General features: G+C 35.3%; 4 protein-coding genes across 5 annotated transcripts; 3 read left to right on the top strand and 1 right to left on the bottom strand.

Moving 5' to 3' along the window:
* The first annotated feature begins 23 nt into the window (after positions 1–23).
* LOC110374773 (spindle assembly abnormal protein 6 homolog) lies at positions 24–3,247 on the top strand. The gene is made up of 12 exons (XM_021332637.3): positions 24–265; positions 343–506; positions 612–768; positions 840–1,025; positions 1,099–1,256; positions 1,362–1,521; positions 1,595–1,663; positions 1,757–1,900; positions 2,011–2,218; positions 2,306–2,489; positions 2,622–2,734; positions 3,023–3,247. The coding sequence occupies exons 1-12, from the start codon at positions 149–151 to the stop codon at positions 3,166–3,168; spliced, it is 1,806 nt and encodes a 601-aa protein (XP_021188312.3). The 5' UTR covers positions 24–148; the 3' UTR covers positions 3,169–3,247.
* A 670-nt stretch (positions 3,248–3,917) lies between these two features.
* On the top strand, positions 3,918–9,969 carry LOC110374770 (protein lap1). Its single transcript, XM_021332631.3, has one exon. The coding sequence runs from the start codon at positions 4,202–4,204 to the stop codon at positions 6,941–6,943; it is 2,742 nt and encodes a 913-aa protein (XP_021188306.3). The 5' UTR covers positions 3,918–4,201; the 3' UTR covers positions 6,944–9,969.
* A 4,889-nt stretch (positions 9,970–14,858) lies between these two features.
* LOC110374771 (cationic amino acid transporter 4) lies at positions 14,859–20,244 on the top strand. Of its 2 annotated transcripts, XM_021332633.3 has the most exons (8): positions 14,859–15,132; positions 15,492–15,638; positions 16,045–16,092; positions 16,166–16,414; positions 16,498–17,477; positions 17,566–17,782; positions 18,095–18,256; positions 18,529–20,244. In XM_021332633.3, the coding sequence occupies exons 2-8, from the start codon at positions 15,497–15,499 to the stop codon at positions 18,753–18,755; spliced, it is 2,025 nt and encodes a 674-aa protein (XP_021188308.1). In that variant the 5' UTR covers positions 14,859–15,132; positions 15,492–15,496; the 3' UTR covers positions 18,756–20,244. The 2 variants fall into 2 exon arrangements, with proteins under 2 accessions (XP_021188308.1, XP_021188309.1); XM_021332634.3 differs by lacking the exon at positions 16,045–16,092 and having other exon boundaries at positions 14,861–15,132.
* Positions 19,881–25,117, bottom strand: LOC110374778 (acetyl-coenzyme A transporter 1). The gene is made up of 8 exons (XM_021332641.3): positions 24,928–25,117; positions 24,598–24,828; positions 24,068–24,357; positions 23,233–23,590; positions 23,026–23,145; positions 22,464–22,646; positions 21,895–22,116; positions 19,881–21,677 (listed from the first exon to the last, which is right to left on the bottom strand). The coding sequence occupies exons 2-8, from the start codon at positions 24,808–24,810 to the stop codon at positions 21,507–21,509; spliced, it is 1,557 nt and encodes a 518-aa protein (XP_021188316.3). The 5' UTR covers positions 24,811–24,828; positions 24,928–25,117; the 3' UTR covers positions 19,881–21,506.
* Between the last annotated feature and the right edge of the window lie 156 nt (positions 25,118–25,273).

Here is a 25,273-nt window from a genome sequence, read left to right as displayed (position 1 = left end):
CGCAACTTTGCTGTCATATGTCATTTTGGATTTGATTGATTACGATTGTTGCCGTTTGTCGCCGTTTGTTTTGCTTGGTTTCGTTGATAGAAGTTGAATTTATTTGCTTTTAATTAAAGAAATAAATGTAGGAGATAATTATTTTAAAATGGCTTATAAAACGTTTCACAAAGACAAGTATTATATTACTTTTAAAAGGGGTTTTGAAGACTGCAGGAAAGATGTAACTGTAACAATTGACAAACTTTTTGAAACGGATACTCTGGTAAGTTATATGTATTACTTAACAACTTTTATGAAATTAACAACATTTATGTATAATACTCATAAATTTAATTACAGCGAATATCTTTATCCGACGACGAAGACCCCTTGTTTTTATGTGTGCTGACTATAACACGCTTGGACTATGAAGATTTGAAAAAACAACAAGGCCTTCTGGTGGATTTTGATAATTTCCCATCACAACTGGTTAGACTGCTTCAGCAATGTGCTTCAAACAACATGTAAGTAAAGTTATAAAAGTAATTGTAAACATAAACCAAATTTTGACTGTGGATTTGTGTAAATTGAATTTGTTCTGTATATTTCTAAAAAGGCTATCTTTTCAGGTTCTTGATAATGCAACAGAAAAACCCAGTACAGTATTATTTGGAAGTAGTAGAGCATAACGAATTTAAAAGACTAGTGCATTTATCATTGAAGACTGGCCCTGCCACAGATGTGGATATCAAACAACACATGGCTGACACTATCATTAGCTTGAAGGTATGATACTAAAGAGATCAAATAACAAAAAAAAAACTTAGTAACTTATCAAAAGTTTTTATTTCTTACAGAAAAGTCTATCTTCATATAAAAGTTCTGCAATGAATAATGAGGCAGTATTAAATGAAAAGTGCTTAAACATGGAGAGAAAGATTCATGATCTGACACATACTCTTACAAGAATGGAAGAGGACAAGTTGAAATATGAGATGGAATTTAGAGAAACTTTGAAACAAGAGAGAGAAAATATGACTAAGGTATTACTTTAAAAGGCTTATTTTTTGTAACCTTTTGAGTTATTGTTTAATTTTTGTAAAAAAAATGTTACAGGATAAAATGCTATGGCAACAAAATGCTGAACTAAATCTGAAGACACAGCTTGCTGCATATCAGGAAAATCTCACAAAAAAAGACAAGCAAACAGAAGAAATTAACTCTCGTTGCAAGCAATTGCGTGATAACATTGACCGATTAGAAAATCAATTAAGGTATATACCAATTTTCGTCTTCTTATAACTTAATTCATCTCATCACAAAATTATAAAATTTTTACATAGGTATTGAAGTTGCTGTAATATTATTGTTTGTTTCAGTGAAAAAATACAGTGCTTGAACATGTTAGAAAAAGAAGTTCAAAAAACGCATATTGAAGTAGCTACACTAAAAGCTAAAAATGCTTCATTAGAAAAGGATTTATTAGAGAAAGATAAACAATATCTACAGTTAAATTCCAAATGTGTTTATTTAGAAAAGGTAATTCCATTGCTTACTGTGAAAAAACTACTTTCCCATACCTCAACCTGACTGATAATATTTTGTTTCTCAGACATTGAAAGACAACTCAGAAGTTATAAAGGACTTGAATAATTCTCTGCAGATTGCCAAAAAAGAAAAGGTTCGTTTTTCATTTAAATAAATTAACGAACTAAAAAAATAGCATACACTTTTGAAAAAAATTGGAAGTTTATTTATTTTTCTTTCTCCACAGTCTAGTCTAGAGGAACGATTGGCATTGAGTGAGTCACTTGTTAAAAGAAATAATGATGCTGTCCAATCAACTTCAGAGCAGCTTCTCAAGGCTAACCAAATCATATCAAAACAAAATACTGACCTCATTGAAATGAAGGAAAAGGTATTGTGGCTAGTTTGTTTAACTTATTACTTTTATTATGTGTTTCAGAATACTTTGCTTCTGACTATATTTGCCTTAGTAAGATTTGTCACCTTTTTTTTTTCTTTCAGTTGTTATGCAGAACAGCTATAGCATTAGAACAGGAGAAAGTAATTGAACGCAACACAAAGGAATTAGAAGAATGGAAGGAAAAATTCAATAACACCAACCAGTGCATGGACAAGCTACAAAGTGAACTGCATGATTTGAAAGAAAAGTCGGAAGCAAATGAAAAAGCTCTCAAAGAGAAAGATGAAACTATCAAGAATAATAATATGGGTGAGAATCGTCAATCCTTTACATATAAGATGTTTTAATTTAATTTCGCTTAACCCTTTTTACTCATACCTTAAATAACTTTTTCAGTTATACAATGGCTTCATAAAAAATTGGATAATGTGGAGCCAACAGATTCAGCACCAAACAAACGCCTCGGCTTTCAAACTGCGACTAGTTCGACGCCATACTTTATTTCTAGAAATAATAACCATACTGAGTCTTCTCAGGGCTTGACCGAAGAATCTATTGACTTCTATGGGACTTCCAAATCGTAAGTATTTTGATCGAATTCGGCGACTTGTCAAATGAAAAGGTTTGACCACTGATTCGTACATAACGGTTTTAAATAATATTTTTGAATGTTCATCCTATTTCATTTTTATATCATTTATTTATTTTGTAGAGCATCAAATTTAGAAGAATCTCCAGGACCAGCAATGCAAGAAAGAGTTACCAAAGTTGGACTTGACCCAAAGTACTTACAGCCATCTGAAACAAAACATCAAACTGGAAAAGGTAAATGAAAGAAAATCTTAATTATCGTATGGTTTACTAGCTGGTGCCCGCGACGTCGTCTGCGCAGGTTTAGTATTTCGAACAATATGTTTACAAATTGTAGCCTATGTGTTATTCTGATGTATAAGCTATATTATTGTAAAGTTTCATTAAAATCCATTCAGTAGTTTTTGCGTGAAAGAGTAACAAACATCCATACATCCATACATACAAACTTTCGCGTTTATAATATTAGTAGGATGTATGTACAATATCGTAAATATTATAAATTATTTTTGAATTCTGCAGATACGAAAACCAAGTCCAGCAATCCGCCAAGTCAAACAGGCAAGGAAAATATGAATACTAATTTACCTAAAGTAAACTACAGGGAAAAGAAATCCACACGAGGATCAACATATCGAGCAACACCTGTCTCCGCTTATTTCCCATAATTTTGACCATTCTACATTCCATAGCCAATGTATAGTTATTCCCTTGTCAAATGTGCAATAAATGAAGTTGTTTCCATTATCTGATCACTTTTCTTTTATTTACCAGCCTCTTTATCGAGAGGGTATTGAATCATTCTATCTGTGGGTAAAAACCGCATGAAAATTGAACCGAAAAAGTCGGATTTGCTGACGGAGTAATCGTCAAGGGGAGAAACATGGCCTTATCATGAACACTCCACTTTCCGTCCGTCTGTCTTTTGTATTTTTTGTCGCGTCGCCTAAAATGCTGTGCCCCGTTGTCCTACCGTCATTGGTTACCAGCCCATGAAGAACAGAATATCTCTTCTACACCCGGTGGAAAAGGGAGAATGATGATTTTCCACCTAAAGAAAAAAGGGCCTCCATATCAGACTCAGATACTGAAAAAAATATTGTTATTACATTTTTTATTGTTTGGTGAACTTGGTCAAGCTGTAGGCTGCACCTTTTCCTATTCGGACCCAGATATTATAAGGGGCCGCTTAGACGTACGATAGGTATGTATAACGAATTGGGTAATGATTTTTAGTAACTTTATTGCTCATTATTTTAAATTTTAGTGGCTAGTTTTTTGATAATGTGTTAAAATCTTAGACATTATAATAAAAGTGATAATAAAAGTCTAGTTTTTGGACTTACTAAGCGACTGTAGACAATAGTAGCATACTTTTGTTATATCTGTGGAGCGATAAATTTCATCAATGAAATGAACGACAAGCAGAAGTGACGGCAAGTGACGGAGACTGGATGAAAATGAGAATACTATTGGGATTGGTCGGGCGGGGAAGGTTATCATTATTTTGTTTGAGTGATTCATTATCAAGTAATTTTATACTATTTAATGGTTTATCATCAACGTGACTAACTTCAAGAAGCATCGCACTGTCAAAGTTCTAAAACGATGCTTGTGATTGGGACAGACTATGTTTTACGTGGTTTTGTGCAAAAAATAGTGTAATATTGTGAAGTTGTGTGGTTAAATAACTAAAACATAATGCCGTTCGATTTTCTGTGTTGTGTGAGACCTGGTGTCGAAGATGTCGTGGAGTTGGACTACTCACACCAGTCACTGGTTGACTTTCCCACTGAAGTTTTTGTGTACGAAAGAACACTTGAAACTCTATTTTGTCAGAGCAATCGAGTTACAGAACTCCCGCGCCAACTGTTTATGTGCCATGGCTTAAAATATTTGGATCTTAGTGATAATGAAGTTTCAAGTTTACCTGCAGCCATATCTTCCCTAGTAAATCTTCACCACTTGAATATTAGCAGAAATACTTTGACATCAATACCAGAAAATATGAAAGCACTGAAGTATCTTGCATTCTTAGATCTCAGTGTAAATCCATTGGAAAAATTACCAGATGCCATAACAAATCTAACTGCATTACAAGAATTATATCTGAATGACACGTACCTGGAGTATCTCCCAGGAAACTTTGGACGGTTATCGAATTTAAGAATACTTGAACTAAGAGATAATTATTTGATGATTTTACCAAAATCATTGTCTCGTTCTACTGAATTACAGAGATTAGATATAGGACAAAATGATTTCCAACAATTTCCTGAAGTTATTGGAAGATTTGTTAAGCTAAGAGAACTATGGATAGATAATAATAGCCTAACATGCATAACATCTGTTATTAAACCACTAAAAAATTTAATACATTTAGAGGCAAGTAATAATATGATAGAAGAGCTTGCCCCTGAGATTGGATATTGCACTCAACTGGTAGATATAACATTATCATTAAATATCTTGACACAGCTCCCAGACAGCATTGGACAGTTGTGTAACTTATCCACATTAAAATTAGATAACAATAGATTATATTCAATACCAGAGAGTATAGGGCAGCTGGCAAATCTGGAAGAATTGATGCTCATGTGCAATTATTTAGACAAAATACCCTCGTCGGTTGGACTTTTGAGAAAACTTAAATACTTAAATATAGACGATAATATGTTAACATCAATACCTCCTGAGATTGGGAGCTGTACAAAACTATCTGTGTTGTCACTAAGATCAAACAAATTGACTAGAGTCCCTCCAGAGGTTGGCCATTTGACTTCCTTGAGAGTGTTAAACTTGGTAAGGAATTCATTAAGTTGTCTTCCTCAATCCTTGTTGAATTGTGATAATTTAGTAGCCCTCTGGCTATCAGAAAACCAAAGCAAACCTTTAGTGCCTATGCATTCTGAAGTAGATCCTCAGACCTATGAACAAGTCCTTACTTGTTTCCTCTTCCCCCAAGTGCCTTTAACCCCTATTGAAATGAAAATGGAAAATGAAAAATCTGAAAATGTAGAGGGTAACTCTTCTGCTCGCCACATAAGTTTTGTTGATATGAAGGCAGCTCCTAAGGTTACAGAAAAACCTGGACAGTTAAGGAGGGCACCAACCCCCTACCCTAAAGAATTGAGGGCATTAGCAAAGCATGCCAGAAATATACACAAGGATGGGACACAAGATGTAACACCTCCAATGCAAAATGCAGTACATATTAAAGCTGCTAAAATAACACCTACCCTACAGCAGAGATTTGCATCTGATAACAAACTGGAAATAGATGCTGCTGGTAAAAGTAATGTAGGAGGTATAAACAAGGACCCCATGAAAACATCTGTGTATGATAACCTTCCGGCAGAAAATGCATATGATAAACCTTTGGATCTTTCATATGAACAGGATAAGAGTTACAAAAGTGTAGACCATGCTTTGTATCCAGAGGGAACTGGTACTACCAATGACTTTAAAGGAGAAAGTGGGGATAGTTATCTTTTACCACAAAGACAATATAGCTCAAAGCAGACTGACAAATACAGTTCTAGACAAGATATGGATAGAGCAAATGTACCTGTACCACAGAATTTGTACAGAGGCCATAAAGAACACAAAAATTATCAATTACAAAATGATATGAACTACCGGAGCGGCTTAGACGACTCTCATAGTAGATTGCAGAGATTAAGTCTTAGCTCTCAGGACAGGCAGCCAATTAATGAAGCTATTCTGACATCACACTTCAATGAACCTGTATATAGTAGTAGAACTATGATGGAAAATATTCCTCCTTTTGATCCTATATATGCCAGAAAGGATCACATATGCCACTCGGTATCAGAAAATAACTACCATGAAAGTATATATGAAAGCGACAATTGTGCTCGTGCCAAAGATAAGATTTATGGGCAGCGAAATTATGACGCCTATAATTATCATTCACATGGGAATCGTGATTTGCCAAGTCCTAGGTTACACACTGTTAGTCAAGTGGTTAGCTCAACAACCATGCCAAATTTAAGTGGTTATAGTAATGTTTATCCAGGTGGACCTGTAGAAAGTCATGATTATACAACAGCCTTGCACCAGGCACAGCCACCAAACGCCAATATTTATGGGATGACAGCAAGCCCAACTTACGTATCGTCACAATCTCCTGAGTTGTATTCCCCTACCGGGCATACTAACACAACCAATCCTTATCGCATGGCTACCACGCCTCTCATATCCGACGATGGAAGTTACAGCCATGTGCATTCACCAACTAGCCAAAATATGTACGATTTATATGATGCCATACCAGCTTCATCTAATCCTCCGAGTGTGGTTAACCACCGGCATAGTCCTAGCATTTCAGAGCCAGTTTACGGTCGAGGTCAACCTCCGCCTTATCACATTGCAGCTCCGTACACAAAACACGCACAGTATTTCAATGGAACGGGAGGATAGTGTTCACTTAAACACGGAAAACCGCGAGGTCTTCTGAAAATGCACTCTTGTGAACGTTATTAGCATTAGTAATCGGAAAAATATGGTGATTCAATTACTGTATTTTAACATTGGTTTTATGTTTTCTGCATCTGCATGTGCAATTTAAATGTGATATAATTGTGTAAAATAATGTTGTAGTAGAAACTAATACTAATTTAAGGTGCTAAGGGACGAAACATATTTGTTGTTGGAAAATCTATCAAATGAATATAACTATTTTTAAAAAGGTTGAATTTATTCAATTATAAATTAAATATAATTGTCTTTTAACTCGTTATGGTTTTAATAATGTAGCACGCATTTAGAAAGTGGTAGGTACTGATTAAGTACGACTTGTAACAACTGTGTTGTTCCAAAAATCTATTGTAATTGATTAAGTATTTTTTATGGCATTCTATCTTTTAAGTTAATGAAAACTAACTCGAATTTTTAATTATAGTCTGAATGAAAAGTACCAGTCTTATATTTTTTCTGTAAATCGTAATGTGGAAATACTTTACATCCACCATTTTCTTAATTGTTACGGTGCTGTGCCCTAAACTATTAAAGGGCCTAGTTTCCAGATAGGATACAACAAAACGTTGTTCTTATCTATTTTATATAAAGAGAAGAAATTGTGTTGTAAAAATGTATGATACCTATATTATATTTTTGTAATTAATCATGTGATACTTGTGAATTTATAGTTAAAATAACTTTTTTAATTTATGTCGAATATACGAAATACGTATCAACCCCGCTCCATTGTATTCAAGACTTATTTTAATACACTTTGCTATGCAGTTTTTTTAATATAACAATATTCATCAATTCGATATAAAAATATCGTTCACTGCAGTCAAACTAGGTGCCGATCTATCGCGCTTCACTGCCCACACCGGGGGCAACTTATGTGGGGAGCTATTCATGTAACCCTACAATCGATTTGATTTCAATAATTATCCAAGAGTTTTCGAGATAATATTTAAAACTTATTCAGTTTCTTCAGACTTTCCAAGCATGTTCTTGTTATTAAAGGGAATTATAGCTGGAACTCCATGCGTTTCGTATGCGGCCGATGGCTGCGTATCAATAGCATTGTTTCCGAGACGTGCGACAGATGCGTGCGGCCGACGATAGGCATCGATGGTCGGCCTTATACATTTCTATACTGTGTCCATTAATTCATTGGGATGGTCGCGCGCGTCTGTCGTAAGTATCCCATCGAGCACGCGCATTCAGTTATACATTTGTTAGATACTTTAATAGGCAGCTACTTACCGATTTTTTTGTCAAAATTGAAAAATCCTTGTTTGTGCTAAGAGTTTAGTTAGTTATAATACTTGCTAACATGTGATGGGTATCTGTTGTTAGTATTTTGACGTACTTGGTCATTTAAATAAACTGTCGCTCCGTCCACGACGTCTTTTCAAATTCCATAATCCTGTCTTTTATGGAACAGAAAGTCAAATAGAGCAGGAAACAAGTTACTTTCTTATTAAGTTATGCACAATCTATTTATTAACTTGTGATTATAAACATTGCACAATTTTAACTTAACTCTAATATGTCCTATTTTATACATTTTGTAATTGAACAAACACGAGGATCAAATTAACTTTTATAATTATATATTGACTGGTAAAATGTTCTTCACTTGAATGACAGAAAGCAATATAACTAGGGTACGGATTTTTGTCCTGCTGTTTTGTCCGACTCCCGATATCGGCTACGCCATGAGAGGCTACACGAAATACCCGCCTTTCGTTCGCGACCCCCCAAGCTGTGAGATTTCGTAATAAATCCTGTTTTGGACACTCAAAAATTTTCGCCCATCCTAGGGCACCGTAAAGTGACATGGATCGAATCACACCTACGTCTAAAGTACGAAACAAACTATATCATGACCACCCATATTTGGCAGCAGCCAGCTGAGAAGGCGGGGCAAGCTTCAAGTTCCATCTTCCTACATTCTGACCTGCTTTTCCTAACTCTGATTTTACAAATGAAAGCTTTTTGTAGGCACTTTCTTACATTTGCATGCTAAGTATTGACCGATAAGCACTAGTGGTATGATTTAATTGCTTGGTGCAGATAATATGAAACGTAATTATTTTTATTTAATTTAATACGTGTACCTACTTTAGATAATTAGTTAATTAGTATTCAGTACCTGTGACATGTATAAATGAAAATATTTTTTTGTGTAAGTAATTGCTCTCTACTATTAGCTGATAAATAGTATTATCATTATTATGTATATGAGTAGTCAAGAACATTATAGAAAATATATAGATTCAAAGTAATGTGTTATGTTACGTCTGTGAAAATAATAAGGCAATTATTGTAACTGCAATTTTAGCTGTGTTGAGTAGGTATTCCTGAATCCTGTAGCTAACCATTGTAGTTTGACAGATAGGCTGCACAAAGCTACACATGCCTACCACAAACTTGTTAGTTAGGGCAATTTGCTAAGGTTTAAATTCATTTGTTAATACTATGTGTAACTTAGGTAGGTTATGCGTAAGTGTAGTCGTTTCAGTGTTTTCCTTAGTACCCACATTGCACATCAACATTAATTACCTACACTTGTGTCATATTTTGTTGAAATAGATTAATTAACATTAATTGTATTTTAATAATAAATATATTTATAAAATTAATATTTAACTTGGAACGAATTCCAGTTGCGTTTTTCTATGAATGTTATTGTAAGATGGATGACCATGTTACTAATCAAGATCTTCGGATCTTATCAGATCATTTCTATGAACCGAGCCAATTTCATGAATATAATTTATTTTAATATTATTTACAAACAGTTGAATACACATTATACTGCCATTTCTTTATCATAATTATAAATTGTAATACCTAAACTGTAAAATATGTACGTCTTTAAAATTAAACCGTTTTGAATTTAACTTACAAACTGATACAGTTCTTTCGCAATTTCTGTATTTATGACGCATTCGAACTGAATAAAATATTTTTTTATACCTGAATGTTAAATTATTTTATTTTTGGACCTTTTTACATTGGTTGCAATTTTACTGTCGTGTCACGGATAGTCATCCGAGTGTTGAGTTAAAGATTTAAAAAATATCCGTTGAAGAACTGTCAAGGGCCGAGTTGGCTGACACCATATCCTATCTATCTATTTATTCTGTCCAGCAATAGAATATGATGATACATGATGTGAAACGAGTAGGTAATGGGTTAAATGAAAAGCCATTTCTGTCAAGTGGGAATGTCACAGAAAACCAGAAATTGGTGGTTTACCAAAGCTTAAGCCCATACGAAATATGTTCCCTAGCCCCTATAGATCTATTCACTGTAGATGAAATAGTAGGTATTTACTAATGGTAAAGAAATCTTGATAGGATTTTTATTTCCTAAACAAGTGTTCATAGGATTTTTTACACGCACACAAATTAAAATGTGTCAATTGATTAGGTTTTTTTTTTGAAAAAATTGTATTGATTTTAGCCGAATTTAACAATCTTAGCATACCAAGATTGTACCTTTAGTTGAGTGCTTACTCAAATAGATTATAGGTTCACGTATTTCAGGAAGTATGGTTTTAAAATTTTAGTTAAACAGATAGGTCAGATACACAGGTATCTAGTAATTACCTACATTTTGTACTTTACCTACTTTTAAGATGTTCATTTCAGAATATCTGATGTTTCATTTACGTATCAATAATTTAAACTATTAAGTAGGTTATATTTTTATATTCTAGTCAATATGTATTTGTTTTTATTTAATTGGTAGGTAATCCTCGAACATGTTTAAGATTGGGACCATTATATTGTCAAAATATTTTTAACATTTTTCATGTACCTAGGTAAATAAGTCGAAATCTGTAAAAATGTTTTATTAACCGACTGCGGGTTCGCTTTAGATTTGCTTACTACTAGAGATATAATTTTAACATTATAGACCCATTGTTAATATTCCTATAGGAAGAAAGTTAATAGCTCTACATATAACTCTGGTACCTGAAACCCGCCATGGTTAAATTATGCCTAGGCTATATTAAAAAAAAGGTATTAGAAACTGAAACACTAGGTATGACAGGTATTAATTCATATAAGTACTTAGCCCGAATTTATCTTGGTATTTTTAAGAGTTGAGTACCTACTTACTCGTTATATTAATTACATAGGCATATAAAATAAATTTAGATAGTACTTAACAGATTTTAAGCGCCAAATATACGTACAATGTCTGAGTAACTACTTAAGTTATTATTTACCGCTAACTTTCATATCAATTACGTGGGTACCTATTTACCTAACTAATAACTTCGTAAACCAAAATGCTACATTTTCTCAAGACTGACACCTAAAACATATCATTTAACTGTATGTTCTTGTTATTCTAAACGCATTATTTTGTGGTTGACATTGTACCTACCTATTTTAATAAAATTAAAATTACTTAAACTTGGAGATTGTTCCTATTTAAGCTTACTATCTTTCCTTGCGGAATTCAACATTATTCACTGCATAACTGTCAAATTAAATATGTGAATGATTACATCACGGGTACATAAAAGGGTTTTACATATTTTCTTGTATAATATTACTTTTTGGATTCTTTATATCATAATTAATACTAGTAATTAATAAGATACTAGGCATATTGTAGCCTAAACAAAGTAAATTAAATTTTAAAAATTGCGCCAAAACCAAAAACAACGCAAATAGGTACCTACCCTCGTTTATTTAAATAGTTATAATCTATACATATAGTGGGCACTTAACTAAAGATAAACAATCTTGATGGGACTTTTTTCACTAAAACATCATCATCATCATCTCCCGAGCCTTGTCCCAACTATGTTGGGGTCAGCTTCCAGTCTCAGCGCAGGGGCTGAGTACCAGTGTTTTACAAGGAGCGACCGCCTATCTGACCTCTACCCAGTTACCAGGGCAACCCAATACTCCTTGGTTAGACCGGTGTCAGACTTATTGGCTTCTGACTACCCCCAATGACTGCCAAGGATGTTCAATGACAGCCGGGACGTAGGTACAGTTTAATGTGATTTTTAAATGAAACTTTTATAAATCAATTAACTCTTTAGAAAATATTTCGGGATAGTTCGAAAGAGTTCCCTCGGCGCTGGTACATGAAGGGCTTCAGAAGGGACATGATGGGTTTTAGTTAGTGACATCACGGTGCTAACCCACAGCGGGTGGGGTCTTTAATGATTTCCCAACAAAGAAAAAGATTGTTTACCTTTACGTAAGTAAGTGCCTTCTCAAATGAAGCACATATTATTGTTTAATATGGTACCGTTGATATATGTTAAACCATAACACTTTATGTATAAATGATACACTTAAGTATAAACTTTCAAATCATCATCAATAGAAAACTTTAGAATTAATCAATCATCTCCCATATTTTTGTTTTCATTAGATACCTACATACTTACCTACATTTTTTTTTCTTACCTACACATAGATTTTTCATCTTAATATTATGTCATATTGATGTTACGCCTACCTATATTGTCTCGGATCGGATTTGTTATGTTTTAAAAAGGAAGGAACTTGGTTTTTTATAGTCTTACAATCTATTTTTACTAAACTATTGGTTTCGGCATATTAACTGTCATCCTATCTAGCTACATACAATGAATGATGTTTGTAAAAAAAGGCTTTGAGTAATTATTGTGTCATTAATTTAACTTTGATTAAGTGATGTACGTAATTTTATATATTTTGTAAACACAAGTTACATCTGATATAATTAGAAATAAAATGTTAAAATTTGTATTGTTATGTTTTAATGCATGGAAACTGAAAATTGATTTCGACTCATATTATCCCTGTAACTGGTAGGCAGGTAATATGTATGTAAAAGCAGGTACCTATGTAGGTATTAGTATAGGCAAGTCAAATTTTCTAAATACTGCACCGTACCTACACCAAATAAAATATATTCTCAAAAGATAGAGATTTGGGCAATAGGACGTTACATTTCCGCTGCTTCGTGGACGAGTAGTGTACTTACCTACATACTTACAACGTAAATGGGTAACAGGTACTTATGCATAGAAGCAAAAGCGAGACAGATATCTAGATATTTTGTAATAAGCATGTTAAAAATCACTGGCTCGCTGGTCAGCTTGTTAACGATCGGTGGTTGACCCAGTTCTGCGATCATTGTTCACACTTTGCCAGATAGCAAACAGTTTTATTGCTATCCGTATCTCTCCCGGATAAAGTACCTAATGATGGTAAACTTCAACATTTTTATTGGCTTAAATTTTTGCCATGAATGCAAGTGAGAGATTTATTTCACTGAGCTGCAAATGGATTAATAGACGAACAAATTAATACCATACCCACCTACGAGTATTGGTAAAGGAATTATAAGGATAAGGAAATTCCCAAGAGGAAAATCCGTATTCACAGGTTAGGCACATCTCGGAAGTTCCGTGTAATTATTCCACAACTTTGAGTTGACGAAAGTGGGAGTAGGTTCGATTCTATAGGTGACAGGAGAGCGTGGGCTGTACATAAATTGTTTACTGTTCAGTTGTAGCTTGTTGATTGTTTGTAAGTATTCATACATAATTATAATTATCAGTATCCTTAACATACTGTAGTATTTCGAGAAGGCAAGCCTATATGCGCAACCTCTACAACTATGAATCTGTTAGCTTTTTCCTTAGGTCGGTAGGTACCTACATACTTATACTTGTAACTACATATTTTTATCCAACTCGTCCGTTCGTGAGGGAGTTGCTGTAAGGTCAGTTAAGCGGCTCATTTCATACCATAATGCCGACAAAAGGACCGGATCAAGTCAAATTTGCGTGTTTACCCCAATCTTGTTGAGCTAGTTGGTCGGTCAATTAGGCCACTAAAGCGGAGAAGAGAAAATGTTTTGTGGCTAGGTCACTCAACTAGTTAAGTACAATTTGAGCTTTTTCAAATATTTTTTTAGCATGAAACTGGGTACATAGCTACATTCTTGCCTACTATCCTTTATTTTTACAACGGTTTTGAGGTAAAGTGCAAAATGTGAAATTGGCGCCCAACAAAAAAACGGTCTTCGAGTCAAAAGTTTTATGCCATTATAAAATAGAAATAATATAAATATAACAACAACAAAAAAATAAAATTTCACTCCCCGGCCTGCTCCACGCTGTTTTGCTAACAGCAGCTCAACCGATATCTTCAATCGTTTGATTTTGGCGCCCACCTGGGCCATTTCCTCACTCGCAGTTTTTATTAATTGTCAGGTAGATAAAGATACCACCACACCATTACTGATGCAACAAAGTGACTTGCGGTTTGACCCGCGTCCCTAGAGAACCATATTCTGCATCCGAGTAAAAGTAACCGGAAAAGGAAAAATCAGTTCAGTAGTTGCGTCAAACTTCTACTAGTTGTACTCTTGGATCTACCTGAGTTCTGAGAGACGAGTCAGAATTAATCCTATAGGACTGATTTCAGGTAAACTAGTAGACAGAATGTTGATTTGCAGTTCTTCAAAGGTGTGATTCTATGACCTCATTATTGTAATGCTATGAAATGAGTCATTTATATTACATCGCCAACTTTGAATAGTTTAGGTAGGTACCTGCATATGTAGGTATATGCGTAGGTAAAACTGACTATCTAAGTAAGCTTTTATGCCTACCAAGATGCCCATATACCTACATTATAGATACCTATCCTTAGTACCTATGTACCTTTAAGTAAAAAAAGTAAAGAATGGATTCTAGGTGCACGCAAAATGCGCACTGTAGATAGTGCATTTTATTACATAAATTTATATTTTTACTAATTTATTCATATTTTTCATGGTACAGTCCTCGAAACATGCACCGTAAATATACTATATTTATGTTCCTATCAAGAAATCGATTAGCTGCGCGCGCCGTCGTATCTTCAGCGTAATATAGAACTAAGTTCACGCGAATATCGTCAGCTGGCTTTTCACCATTGCCAGAACCTTGTTTAACTATTGCTAGTGAACTGAGACAGTTAATAAGACCAGAATTTAAAAAAATGTGTCGTACAACTACGTATGAAATGTAAATTACAAAGCTAGTGGAGTGTGGTTGGAATCTGTGCATTGAACATACTCAATATAGATCTCCCATCTCACAAATTTCTACGCGCAGTATATTAATAACTTGGGTAAGTAAGATAGCTTATTTTCCCGTAGATTCAAGATAATAAATTCGTATTTATTATCATTATCATTAGAAAATATTACCAGGTAGGTACTTCCTTGTATAGTACATACTACCTACATAGGTAGGTACATATAATTTAAGAACTTACGCCGTAGACAATGTCGTAGGTTGTACTCAATTGCATCGCAACGAATATAACTAAATAGGGCGATCAAGTATTTAGTCAGACTGGTTTGGTCGTCAGGAGAAATTGGTCAAACATCAACGACATTCCTTACCTTTATTTACCTATCTACTCGAATGCCTTTGTCATAGTTCTCATTTAATAATTATTTTATATTGTGTTTTTCTCCATTAAAGGCAACATGCCGGGAGCCAGGCATAAGATTTTGGGCCATGTACTTTCTGGCTTTTGCCACAAAATGAATCGCCGTAAGCCTATCTACGGCGACTCGATGGACACTCCATTGAACCGATGTCTTACAACCTTGGATATTACTTTGCTGGGTGAGTATTCATAAATGCATTTCTTTTGCATTGACCTAGTTGTAAAACCTAGCTGCATGTTGTAGTTTCCAATTTAAAGTAAAATACAGCGTAGCATGTTTAATCGTCTAATCCTCTTTGGAGCTTATTGATATTTCTATCGCTGGTCTCGTAGGAATGTTTGCAGAACATATGATATTAATTAATTAATTTTATTGCATAAAAACTGGCTCACATAAATGTCTGGAGTGGACACTGGCTCCTGTAACACAGGTGTTGTACCTAGCTCAGGAGTCAGGGCCTCATTAATTTGTAAATCATATTTATGCCAATAAAGAATTTTTTTTTATTTTTTTTTATTATATAATTCTGAAAACTGTTGAAAACAGAAGCTTTTATCGATTATTCTTGTGTCTATATTTTGTAGGGAGACCCAGCAGCAAACGTTGTGCCCATCAGTTGCGAGTCCCCAAATGTGAGGCTTTACTTGTGACTATGTCCATTAGTGGACTACACCTGTGCTCTAAAACAGTCTTAATTGATTCCAGGTGTGGGGCACATGGTTGGAGCTGGTATCTATGTGCTGACGGGAACTGTCGCGCGGCACATGGCCGGCCCAGCAACAGCCCTAAGTTTCCTATTAGCTGGAATAACGTCTACCTTAGCCGCTCTCTGCTATGCTGAATTTGGAACTCGAATTCCGAGGGCAGGCAGTGCATATGCGTATACTTATGTCAGTATTGGTGAATTCTGGGCGTTCATCATAGGTTGGAACATTGTCTTAGAATATATGATAGGTAAGATTATACAAGACATTGTTTTCGTTGGGTAACTGGCTAAATCTTTTCACGACCAAATGTGATGACTGTTTTTGTTTCAGGAGCCGCCTCGGTAGCCAGAGCCTGGTCCGGGTATCTAGACGCAATGTTAGATGGTGCAATAAGCAACGCTACTATTTCAATAACAGGGGAAATGCACGAAACTCTGTTAAGCAGATATCCAGACGTTTTAGCATTTCTAATATGTATTGTGGCGTCGCTTATTTTAGCTGTTGGCGTCAAAACTTCAGCCTATATAAACAACGGTCTTACTATCTTAAATCTCTTAGTTATATCTCTTGTGATTTTCCTTGGTTTCTATTACGCCGATCTTGGCAACTGGTCAGAAAAGAATGGTGGCTTCATGCCCTTTGGTGTGAGTGGCGTGTTAGCTGGAGCAGCCACTTGCTTTTATGCTTTCGTGGGTTTTGACAGTATCTCAGCGTCGAGTGAAGAAGCGAAAGACCCGTCCCGTTCGATTCCCATCGCCACTATCCTATCAATGGCACTTGTTGCTTTTGGATACATTTTGGTGGCTTTAGCTTTGACGTTAATGGTTCCATATCAGAGTATTAACCCTGATGCTGCATTACCGGCTGCCCTCGGCGCAGTTCACGCGGATTGGGCTAAGTACGCGGTTGCGGTTGGAGCGGTGTGTGGTATGACCACCACTCTGTTAGGATCCCTTTTCTCTCTACCACGCTGCTTATATGCCATGTCGGCAGATGGTCTTCTCTTCGGTTTCCTCAGCGATATTAACAACAAGTCACAAATCCCGATTGTTAATCTCATTATCTCAGGTCTATCTTCGGCTTTAATAGCCCTTTTGTTCGATCTGGAAAAACTTGTTGAGTTCATGTCGATAGGAACTCTGCTAGCGTACACTATAGTTAGTGCTGCCGTTATCATATTGCGTTACCGTCCCGTTCCACCATCAGATGATAAGATTTTCGGAGTACCACAGTTGGAGTCACCTGGTGACCGAGAAGATAGTTCTGCGACCGGCACCCCGGCTACTGATGGGGGCTCATCTTCTTCTGAGGTATTTAAAGAATTGATCTGCTCTTACACGTGAACTTCTATTAGATGTTAAGTCATACCACTAAAACCATATTGTATTAAAATTCCAGATGTTTGAAGCTTTGACAGTGGGTCGTCTTCGCGCGCAGTACGCGTGGTTGGAGCCACTGGCAGGCGGACGGGCCCCGGGTGCCGCTGTCACGAGCTGCGTCTACACATTCACGGCTGCTGCAGCTGCCCTTTGTGCCCATAATCACTTCTTAGCTGAGCCGGCTGGGTTGTGGGCGTTGCTCCCAGATTTTGTCCTCAGCTTTATTATTGTTGCGTGTAAGTTTATTTTTATTTAGGTACTTCTTACCTAGGTACGTTTAGAAAGCCATTTCGAATACATGTTACTTAATGAAAAAACTGTATTAGCTATACAGATATGGGCACCTAAGATCATTAATTTTCAGTTCTTATAGCTAAGTACTTCGTACAACTTACATAAAAGACTTAAGTTTAGACCGATTACCAAATAGGTACCTACAGCAATTGGCCTTGTTTGGTGAATTCATTAGCATCGGTTAAAAGCGTGATTACAGACAACTAATTAATGTACCTACCTACATCTTTATTTGTTTACGTATATATTTTCAGGTCTGGTGATAATATGGGCCCATCAACAGAGTCCCACTCGGCTACCGTTCCGCGTACCCTGGGTCCCGCTGCTCCCAGCTGTCAGTGTCATGCTGAACGTAGAACTGATGATCAACCTCAACGCACTCACATGGGCCCGCTTCGCTATCTGGATGACTTTCGGTCAGTTACATTCTACGTCATCATACTTCACGTGCCAAATTGTTCAAACTTTTCCGTCTAGACTCATTATGTAGGTGTCACTCATTACCAGCAGATATTAACATTGCTGACTGATTACAATAGTCGTTTTTGTTTTTCTGTATAGATTTATGTGGATTCTATTTATCGTGAAAAGGTGATCGATCTATAACGAGAATTGTATACAGTAGTGAACAAGTTGTTAGATGATATGTAATCTTTACAAATGCTAATGTCGATTGTTTTATTTTTAGGTTTACTCCTATACTTCTTGTACGGGATCCACCATAGTAAGTTGGGTGAAGGTGTGACGGGCCTGCTGTCTCGGTCAGCTAGCGGCGGAGGGCACGGCGGCGGATGGGGCGCGGTAGAGAAGACCAGCGCCATCGCCCGCCGAGTCGGCCGCTTCGCCCGCGGCAGCAAGGGAGACGACCGCAAACCCATAATAGGTGATGACGAACTCTCCAGGCGCGAGCCGTGATTCTAAATTTACTTACAAACAACCAAATGTGTACGTTTTCTTAGTGTTGCCAGCTTTCTAGAACTGATTTGCTTGAATATTGGTGTAGCCACAATCTATACACGAATCACTGTGATCAAAATTCGGCGAGATAATGGACAGATGAGTACATAGGTAGGTATATTATGGGCGTATCATGAAATCTAATTCTTATTTCTACGCTTTAACACAGCGATCGACTTATTGAGTATTAACGTAATTTTTGTGCTTGTACTTAAGTTATTTAATTAATATCGCATAACTATGTAATTCGATTAGTCTAAGCTAAGTAATCAAAAAACGCCTCAAATATAATTTTATTTTAGTTCAATCTATTTATGAATCAGAAAGTTCAATCTATTTATTAGGAACTAATGTGTAGATCAGTGCATAAGATACTTAGATCACATTAACTTAAGTAACGGAAATAGCTACAGTGTGATTGGGTAAGACTTATGCCCACATATTAACATTATAGACGAAAATTTTATTCTAGTAGAATTATAAAGGATATTATTAGGCTACATATAAGAACTTGTTGCGTATTAATTTAATTCAGCCATATTCTATGGTTTCATTTATTTGTTGTCTCTCAAATGGATTTGACTGTGTTTGTGCTTAATTGTGGTAAGCCTATTTAGTGTCCTAAGCTTTTAAATGTGTAGGAAAGCTATTTATTTTTGACACAACGCATTTAGAGGGTCGAAAACACTTGGTCTAGAAGGCAAACCAATGGGGTGGTCCCCGGCAAGACAAACTTTTGGTAAAATGGTCCCTCGTGACTAAAAGGTTAGGAACCCACTGGTCTAGAGTCTAGCCAAATTATTAAAAAAATGAAATTACAACATTTGATGAAAGAATCAAATTAAATGTTTTATTATCAAACAAAATTGATTTCATAGTGCCATATTGATGTCAAACAGGGTCAATTATTGTATAAAGGCAGAATGCTGAGACGACTCATCATATTGAGTGCCTAACGTTACAATCATTTCTAGCTTTTTTACTTGTTTCAACAAAATTTACAAAAGAATTTTGAATTATAGAAGTTTAACGAAATTTATTATAAAATATATTGAGGTATTGGGGAAAAGTGAAACAAAATAATATTCACTCCAGATCTTTTGAAATTGTTTAAGAAAATGCTTTATTGAAAACTGTATGAATGCACAAAATAATCTATCCTCACATAGTTTTAGTAGAAAATGTTTCCCAGAAATGCCTGGCTGGTTATGTTTTTAAAGAATTTATTTTAGAAATATACATTTTAGAATTTATGACAGTTGCAAGTTATAACTTAGCACAAAGTGTACTCTTATATTATTACGTAAATGTCTTCACATGTATGGATTTCTTGTACCTACATATACTAATGGCGCAAAATTACATAAATGAACTACAGCATCGTTGTTAAAAAGATTGTATATTTTAAGTGTTGATGTGTACATAAATAAATTATAATAATACGTCACTACTGCATTCCTGTTATTCCCTGTACTTCATATTTACACAAAAGTTCTTATACAAGAGATATATTATACAGAAAATTGAGGAAACAATAGTAATTTGTACTGCAGACGAAACTACATAATGATATTCCTTACTCATAGACGTTAAACGCTACAGTAATACTTAAACATTAAGAATTGGACGTAAACAATTTATAATAGACAACAATTTAATTTAATCAAGTTCAACATAATATAATATTTAAACAATAAAATCACACATCCTTATGGAAAATAAACTAAAATTCTTATTTATACTAACTTACTTCTACCTAGATACGTCGACTGACGACTATACAAAAATTATATATAGTGTCATTATTATTGGAATAATTTATTGCAACTCTTGAGTTTTGTAAAAACGCGCGTACAATGCATATACTGATACTAAAATATACATACTATATAGTGGGGCAAGTACATAAATACAGCTTTCGCGAAGCCGTGTTAGAAAAAGTCAAGTCTTTTATTTATTTACTTTGAAATATAGGAGTATTAATTGAGGATCATCATTTGTATGAATGAAAAATCGGTAGGTCATAATTATTTTAGGACAAAGGTAGACAATCCACATAAATAACAATATACATATACGGGATTAACTAGCTGTTTGACATGATTTTAAAAGCAAAAGATGTTAAAACTAACAACAGAAGATTTTTTCTCAATCTTAAAGTATGGTAGGTAGTCAAAAACGTACAGCACCCTAAGTTTAGTGTATATTTTTTTGAACTATAAAGTAATTCATAAGAAAGTTATAACTATTGCAGCCTCAACAGGCAAATTATGCACCCTGCTTTGTATAAGGTCTGCACCTAAAATTATACATGGGGTTATCACACTAATTGCAATAAAATTGTGCTATATTTATTTGTGTTGAAAGATGGAATCATATTAATACTATTGGTCAAACAAACAAAATTTCTGCTAAATTCGAACTAATTAAATACATCTCCTTGTCCAAGTCAAGTTGTTATTAATGACCATTGCCAATATTTTGTCCATCTGTTATTATGCTTACTAAAAATATAATTTGACATTATCCCCATACAAGAAATGTCAAATTCCTATCTCTAGTATGGAAATCAACGGATAGACAGAATATTGGGAACGGTCGTAAAACGTCAAAAATCTCCAGAATAGCGGTAACCTGAGTAAAATACGAAGACGTATGTACCTGAAAATCTTTACATTATATACATATTTGGAATAGCGAGATTCAGTCTTATCTGTTGAAGTGGCTGATTTGCCACGCGGAGGCGGGTAGCCGTTGGAGCTTGTTTATGGTAGGCCGGCCCCATTGCAGCCATATGAAGCCGACCACTAGACACAGCACAGTTTCTATGTAAAAGCCGTCGATCCGCACGTTGCATGTACCGCCTTCTGACTTACATAGCTGTGGACAGGAAAAAAACAAAACATTATTATCGGTATGCTACTTGTATGTATGGGGTTTTATAATTGTCTTCTGCAGTCATTGATATCGACAATTACACATTCAGTAGGTATAGTTATTTTTGGATTATATCAGCACATTTTTATTCTATGTGGTTTTTTTTTCAATTATTTATTTTTAAGTCATATAATATTGTATTTCGATAAATTCTACTTACATTTTCTTCAGCGAGGCTAGCACACGTGTTATCAGCAAGCGCTGGTAACGAGCACGTCTTGTAGGTCAGATGATCAATGGCCCAGAGTGCCAGAGTGTTGGGCCAGTTGGTACCCAAGTTCGACATAGTATTCAAGAAGGTCATATAGGTGCCCCCCACGGCAGGGTCCGACACTTTGGCGAAGAAAGCCATCACAGCCACGAACATGCAGTATAGGCATGTCTGAAACAACCAAAGATCTTTTTATAATTATATTATACAGATTAAAATGTAAGAATACTAAAGACTGGAGCAAAAATATTCAAACTAAAATAGTGCAATATACAATGTTTGGTTCTATTAGATCCCGGGGGGTTGGCGGTCTATAAGGCTTTTTAAGACATTGTACATTATGTGCCAATTGCCCAACCAGTGTTGCCAACTTTCAATACAAGATACAAAAAATAAAATCCGTTTTTTATAAAAATGGATTAAGTAAACAAAAGCATGGTGACAAAACAGTATTCTGGTGTACTTTGTTTTTAGTATAATAGTAAGTATAGTTGGCAGTGATAATTTAATATACATACCTGATGGAAGATATAAAGCAGCATGAGCAGGAACAGATAGGAGTACGTGGGGCCTGCCTGGCCCAGCAGATTAGGCGTGAGGGCCACTAAACCAGCGGCCAGTGGCCCCACCAGCAACCGCAGGGGGAACGCGCGCAACCATAGCGAGAGCGGCGCCGGCCCTGTTGTGTGCTTCGCTAAGATCTAAAAGGCAATAAATTGGTTATTTTTGACTTGTTGAGAACTAAAATAATAAGACACTAATATTATAATCGTTTACTTAACATGTTATTTACTCGTCTTTATCTAAGTAAAAGCTACTCACATCATAGGTAGTGATGGTAGTGAAATTTTAATAGAGACAACAGATGAGGATATTTGTGATTATTTATGTGTGTATATTTATTACTCTTTCACGCAAAAACTACTGGATGGATTTTGATGAAACTTGGTAGTAATATAGCTTATTTATCTGAATAATATATACGTTATTTTCATCCATGTGTGGCAATATATCCCTCTAGACGCGAGGGAAACCGCGGGCGATAGCTAATAGTCTAGATAAATTATGAATAATACTTACCACTGGCATAATAATTTGCACTGGGACTAATGGAACAGCAAGTAGAGCCAAATCTTCTCTTGGCACTCCTGCTTCAACCAGTTTTAGCCCTGACACTGCATCACTTGCGCAAAATCCGAGCTGAAACATTTAAACAACATATACATTGTTATCAAAGTGAACTGAACGAAAAGAAGTAAAACTGAGGTGATGTAAAGATTTATATACTTTAGCAGTAAACAGCACCAAGGCCAATGTGCGTACAGACGGTAACTTCATAATAGTATACAACTGCTTATAAGCGGTGACAACATCACTAAATCCTTTCACAGTATTTTCTTTGGCATTCGCAGAATCATTGGCTTCATGCTTGAATATTGCTATCAACGTTGTGGTGATAATAAACACCCATCCCCAGAAGAGAAGAAAGCTGGCCAACGTGACGAGACCGCTGTCTTCTGGCACCGATCGTAAATACTTATTGCAGAAGTAGGGAGATTCTAGAGCCAGGAACATTACGTATCCAAGGAAGAAGCCAGCGGTTTGACCCACGGTGTTACATGTTGAGGCATGTCCAACGTTACATCTGAAAATTAATTATTAATTATTTGAGAAGTGATTGCTATCTTAGGTATATCAGTATATAATCATATGGAAATAAATAGGTACTGATAAGGAATTGAATAATCATCATGATTTGTGCTACTATCCTGGATGGTATTTGACTGGATTACACCAAAAGTTAATTTAAACAATCTTGAATATATCAGTTTAAGGTATTGTTAGGTATTATTATAATGTATTATTAAGTAAGGTTTTTTATAGTAATTATTTTTTTGACTCAGCCATTAATCAAACATTATGCTTGTTGACATCTTAGTCAGAGTGTAAATTGATCTAAACTAAGCTTCAATTAATTTATTCACTGTATCCAATAACATTTATTTGGCACATTCAACATTACAATATAAATTAATTGTATTGTGTAGTAGCACAATACTATTTATATTAATAATATTACCTGGTGTAAGCATATGGCATTATTTCTTATTTGTTTATATACCTTTTAAGCATGGTAAGGGCCCATCCATCCACAGCTATATCTTGTGTCGCTGCCAAGAAGTTTAAAAACAAGAATGACATTGTCAGGATTGTCATAGAAGGGGCTTCTTCATCAGAGCCAAGCCACCCAGTCACACTGGATGACATGATGATCATCACAATTCCAATGAGGTATTGAACTGGCACCAGCCAGGTTTTTCTTCGACCAAATTCGGGCCAGAATAAAGCATCCACAATAGGTGCCCATAGTAATTTCACACTGAATGGCCAGTTGACAAAACTGAACTCTGCCTAAAAAATAAACAATAGAAATAATACAAAATAATAAATATTAAAATTACTGATTTTCAGTCTTAAAATTCAAACAGTTTTATTACTTAGGTCAATACATTTGCAGCAATAAAAAATCTCATTACAGTTTTTAATTACAGTTCTGTGCAATTTTACGGGTATCGCAACCACATAGAGGCTTTATGAGTTAAGTTCATACAATGGATTGATTAAAAGCAGTGACATAAAATGTATACATACTTGTTGGGTGTAGGTTATGCCCCGATTTTGGAGTAACATGGGCACAGCGCCCGCGAGTCCTAATGGAATACCTTGCAGGGTGTAAAGAAATAACAAAACAGCAATATTTAATTCATCTCCTTTGATATTACTGCGTCCACCTTCTAACAGGTTATCGCCGTTTTCAATTAAATCCTCCTTCTCAGGTGATTGCTTACGCTTTGTAATCGGCATGACTGAAGCAAGTAAGGCCTGGAAATTGATTGGAAATTAATATAAATCCACATGACACGACCAATGTAACAAATACACGTCATTGAATTAGATTCTGTTAAAGAATTTCCAACAAACCTTAATTTTGGCCGACAGTATATCAATCTATACAAAATAAATAGATGTACTTTGCTGCTGAATCAGGCAAGTGTATTTGACCATTCATATATTCCTAATTCATTACGTTTAGCGTAAGAAAATAATTATTTAAAAGATGCGAGCACTCCACCTAATGTCACAAACACGATTGGAAAAATGTCACTGTTCTTTTGTCAAAAGCGTCAATTTTTTGTGACATTCTTGTCATGTTCTAATTATTTTATATGGCAACTTCCAAAATGACGCGAAGTAGGCCGAGGCTAAAAACTGAGGTTAAGCCCTCTGTACACATTGGTGATGGCATGTAGTGGCCACGCATGGGCCA

This window comes from Helicoverpa armigera, chromosome 8 (assembly GCF_030705265.1).
Source record: "Helicoverpa armigera isolate CAAS_96S chromosome 8, ASM3070526v1, whole genome shotgun sequence".
Taxonomy (NCBI): Eukaryota; Metazoa; Arthropoda; class Insecta; order Lepidoptera; family Noctuidae; genus Helicoverpa; species Helicoverpa armigera.
The sequence above is the reverse complement of the archived record's forward strand: the minus strand, read 5'-3'. Positions and strand labels throughout refer to the sequence as shown.

Bases quoted from the DNA above. Each gene is read 5' to 3' on its own strand.
- LOC110374771 (XM_021332633.3), top strand. From the start codon at position 15,497: ATGCCGGGAGCCAGGCATAAGATTTTGGGCCATGTACTTTCTGGCTTT. The intron at 16,093-16,165 runs GTGAGGCTTTAC...AATTGATTCCAG, and splicing joins TCAGTTGCGAGTCCCCAAAT to GTGTGGGGCACATGGTTGGA. The intron at 16,415-16,497 runs GTAAGATTATAC...TTTTTGTTTCAG, and splicing joins TGTCTTAGAATATATGATAG to GAGCCGCCTCGGTAGCCAGA.
- LOC110374770 (XM_021332631.3), top strand. From the start codon at position 4,202: ATGCCGTTCGATTTTCTGTGTTGTGTGAGACCTGGTGTCGAAGATGTC.
- LOC110374773 (XM_021332637.3), top strand. From the start codon at position 149: ATGGCTTATAAAACGTTTCACAAAGACAAGTATTATATTACTTTTAAA. The intron at 1,522-1,594 runs GTAATTCCATTG...TTTGTTTCTCAG, and splicing joins AATGTGTTTATTTAGAAAAG to ACATTGAAAGACAACTCAGA. The intron at 1,664-1,756 runs GTTCGTTTTTCA...CTTTCTCCACAG, and splicing joins AGATTGCCAAAAAAGAAAAG to TCTAGTCTAGAGGAACGATT.
- LOC110374778 (XM_021332641.3), bottom strand. From the start codon at position 24,810: ATGCCGATTACAAAGCGTAAGCAATCACCTGAGAAGGAGGATTTAATT. The intron at 23,146-23,232 runs GTATATAAATCT...TAAATGTTTCAG, and splicing joins TGGTGCTGTTTACTGCTAAA to CTCGGATTTTGCGCAAGTGA. The intron at 22,117-22,463 runs GTATGTATATTA...TGGTTGTTTCAG, and splicing joins TGCTTTATATCTTCCATCAG to ACATGCCTATACTGCATGTT.